The sequence below is a fragment of the Corvus brachyrhynchos genome, unplaced genomic scaffold, assembly GCF_000691975.1.
Source record: "Corvus brachyrhynchos isolate BGI_N302 unplaced genomic scaffold, ASM69197v1 scaffold19, whole genome shotgun sequence".
Lineage (NCBI taxonomy): Eukaryota > Metazoa > Chordata > Aves > Passeriformes > Corvidae > Corvus > Corvus brachyrhynchos.
In genome coordinates this window covers 2,164,685-2,167,265 of record NW_008246061.1, presented here as the reverse complement: position 1 = coordinate 2,167,265, position 2,581 = coordinate 2,164,685, and the positions used below count along the sequence as shown (strand labels likewise).

General features: G+C 52.7%; 1 protein-coding gene across 2 annotated transcripts in view; it reads left to right on the top strand.

Annotated features, from left to right (window-relative positions):
- The first annotated feature begins 891 nt into the window (after window positions 1-891).
- The window catches only part of LOC103623809 (acyl-CoA dehydrogenase family member 11), an 18,722-nt gene continuing 17,032 nt past the window's right edge, over window positions 892-2,581 (top strand). Inside the window, exon 1 of one of the 2 annotated variants that reach the window (XM_017746505.1) lies at window positions 892-1,314. In XM_017746505.1, coding sequence (XP_017601994.1) covers window positions 1,021-1,314 — 294 coding nt within the window. In that variant the 5' untranslated portion in view covers window positions 892-1,020. The remainder of the gene's footprint in view (window positions 1,315-2,581) is intronic. The other variant, XM_008642976.2, reaches the window with a different exon arrangement.

The window sequence follows — 2,581 nt, the reverse complement described above, 5'->3', positions numbered from 1 at the left end:
AGCCTCCCTGGGCAGGGGGCCGCCGGCCCCCCGCGTGTGGGCGGTGCTGGGGGCGGGCAGAGGCGGGGGCGGCCCAGCCCGTGAGGCGGAGATTTGGCCCTGGCCCTGGCCGCCTTCGTATCTCGTCACCTCTCCATGGTCCCGTGGCTCTTTTTGCCCTTGCTGTGCCCCTGTAGCTGATCTGTCCCTGTCCCTGCCCTTGTCTCTGTTTCTGCTTCTATATCTGTTCCTGTCCCTATCCCTGCCGCCCTGTCCCAGGAATTCGGGCAGGATAAGGTCCTGCAAAAGCACGGCCGTGGCGGGGGCAGTAGTGTGATATAATATCTGTTTAAAATCACTTTATAGTAAAATACTGGGCTTATTAGCAGCATATCACCCCAAAGGAGGTACAGATGTAAGTTACTCAAATCCACGTTCTTAGAATATTCTGGTACTTTTCTAGGGAAAGGGAGTCTTGGTATCACCCCAACTCAAAGGCATCAGGGACTTCACAAAGAGCAGAGTATTTTGGAGCCCGTGTCACAACCTAGGCAAGGAGGCAGTTCTCTATTTCATTGGTATCTTATTTACAGAATAATCTGCCTAAACCAATTCTTCCCATCTACAGGTAATTTGTTATCCTTCAGATAAGGAAACATATTTTTTCCTTTTCATCTCTACTCCAAGCAATTACCTTTCCAAGCAATTCAGGGGGACGCTGGTGAGAGCACACCCCTTCCTTCCCAGTTTCCTAGCCCTAGAAATGCCAGTCCGTCCGGTTATGATAGTTTGCCCAGCTGATAGGGGAGAACACTGTGTTTCCTGAGTACTTGTGTTTTTCCAGGCCATTTTCTGATCACTTTCCAAAGACCTTTTCCCTAGTTCAGTTGACAGCAGCTGCTGGAAAGCTCCTCCCTGAGGGAGGAGAGAAAACTTCATAGATTTTTCAAGAATAACTTCACAACACTCACACAAACCAGGACTGGTGCTGCTGTCGGGTGAGGAAGGGTCTGCAGGTGAGAGCCAGGGTTTTGCTGGATCATGTTTCTCTGTCGCTTGCCCTGGCGGAGATCCAGTGCCGCCTGCAAGTTGAGGCAATCAGGTCACTTTCTGCCTCGGGAGAGGTGCCAAATGCTGAGTATTAAAGGAATCAGCACGACCGTGGGGCAGGAGCAACAGGCCAGCATGCAGGAACAACAAGTGTTAGAAGATCTGGAAGTGCCCCTTGCAAGGAGAGAAACGGAGACCCTCTTCCAAGAGCAGCCTGAGACTGGGAACCAGTACTTGGAGGACACTTTGCTTCGGAGTTACTTGAAAACACACCTTCCTCCCAAGGTCTGTTTGTGTTTCTGTGTGTACCCACCACGACTCTGCTGAGTCACTGCTTCAGACGCTGAAGTGAACGTTTGTCTGAGCCTTTTTGTGCCTTTGAGTGTTTAACTGGAGGGAACTTACCAGCATTCCTTAAAACTTGTTGTGTTTGAGGGCAGGGGTGGCAAACACTGCCAGGACATACCCAGCAAGCAGCTCAGTGGGCTCCTGGGACTGAGTGTTGCAATGCTGTTTTGGGATTGTCAGCGTGGGCATTTGTTTTCTGGTCATGCAGAGAAAGGAATTTCTGAGAGAAGAAACAAACTAAGGTGCTTCCAAACTCTTCTGTGTTCTTCCACCTCTCTTTCCTGGGAAAGAGGGGCTTTTAAGGAAAATTCCTAGGGAATGGGGCTGTTCTCAGCCGAGTGCTCAAGAGGGTGGGAAGGCCCTTTGGGGTTTGCTTGTTCTCAGCACAGGTTGGTGGCACTTCTGGGTTCATTTTTCAGACAGGAAACGCTCTGTATGGATTTCAGAGGTGCAGGTGGGAGGGTGAGATCCCCAAGCTCTGGGTGTCTGTGCTGTGAGCTCCAGTCCTACAGGTACCCCTGGCAGGAGGTGGCTCACCTCGCTGGATATCCTCTGCCATCACCCCAAGGGCCACAAGTGCTTCCCACTTTTCAGGGACCAGTTTTCATGGAGCAGAGTGTGACCTCTCTCCATGATTTATTCCAGCAGGAGCAATACCACGACTTCTAAAGCCACCAGGTGACCAGAGGGGAGGGGACCTGCCTTTCAGTGAGGCTCCCACTTCCCCTGCTTGCTCTCTAGGTCTGTGAGGCCTGGCAGACACAGCATGGGAAGAGTGTGGTGGCAGTATGGGAAGCTTGCTTTTGCCACAGCCACCCCAAAAGAGAGGAATGAGGCCTCCCTAAGCACCACCGTGGCCTTCTTGCCAGAAGAGAGGACAGGAAAGGAGGATGCCTCTGGGCAAGCATGAAGATCCTGCTCCTAATCTGCCCCTTTGGAAGAAGCATGATTCAGGTCTCCCAGAGAGTAAAAGGATCAGTACAACAAGGCTGCTTCCACTCCTTCCCCGAACCGAGAATGGTGGCTGCAAAATCTCCCGGAGAACCGGGAGCAGCGCCTCCCTTTCGTTTCTGCACTCGGTCCCAGCGGGGCAGTGTTGCCTCACTGCTGGAGAGGAGAGTCCGGGCTGCTGCCTGTAGCCCTGAGAGCCTGATCTCCATCTTCCTCTCCAGGACAGCACCAGACCCCGAGGGCTTGGGTGTCC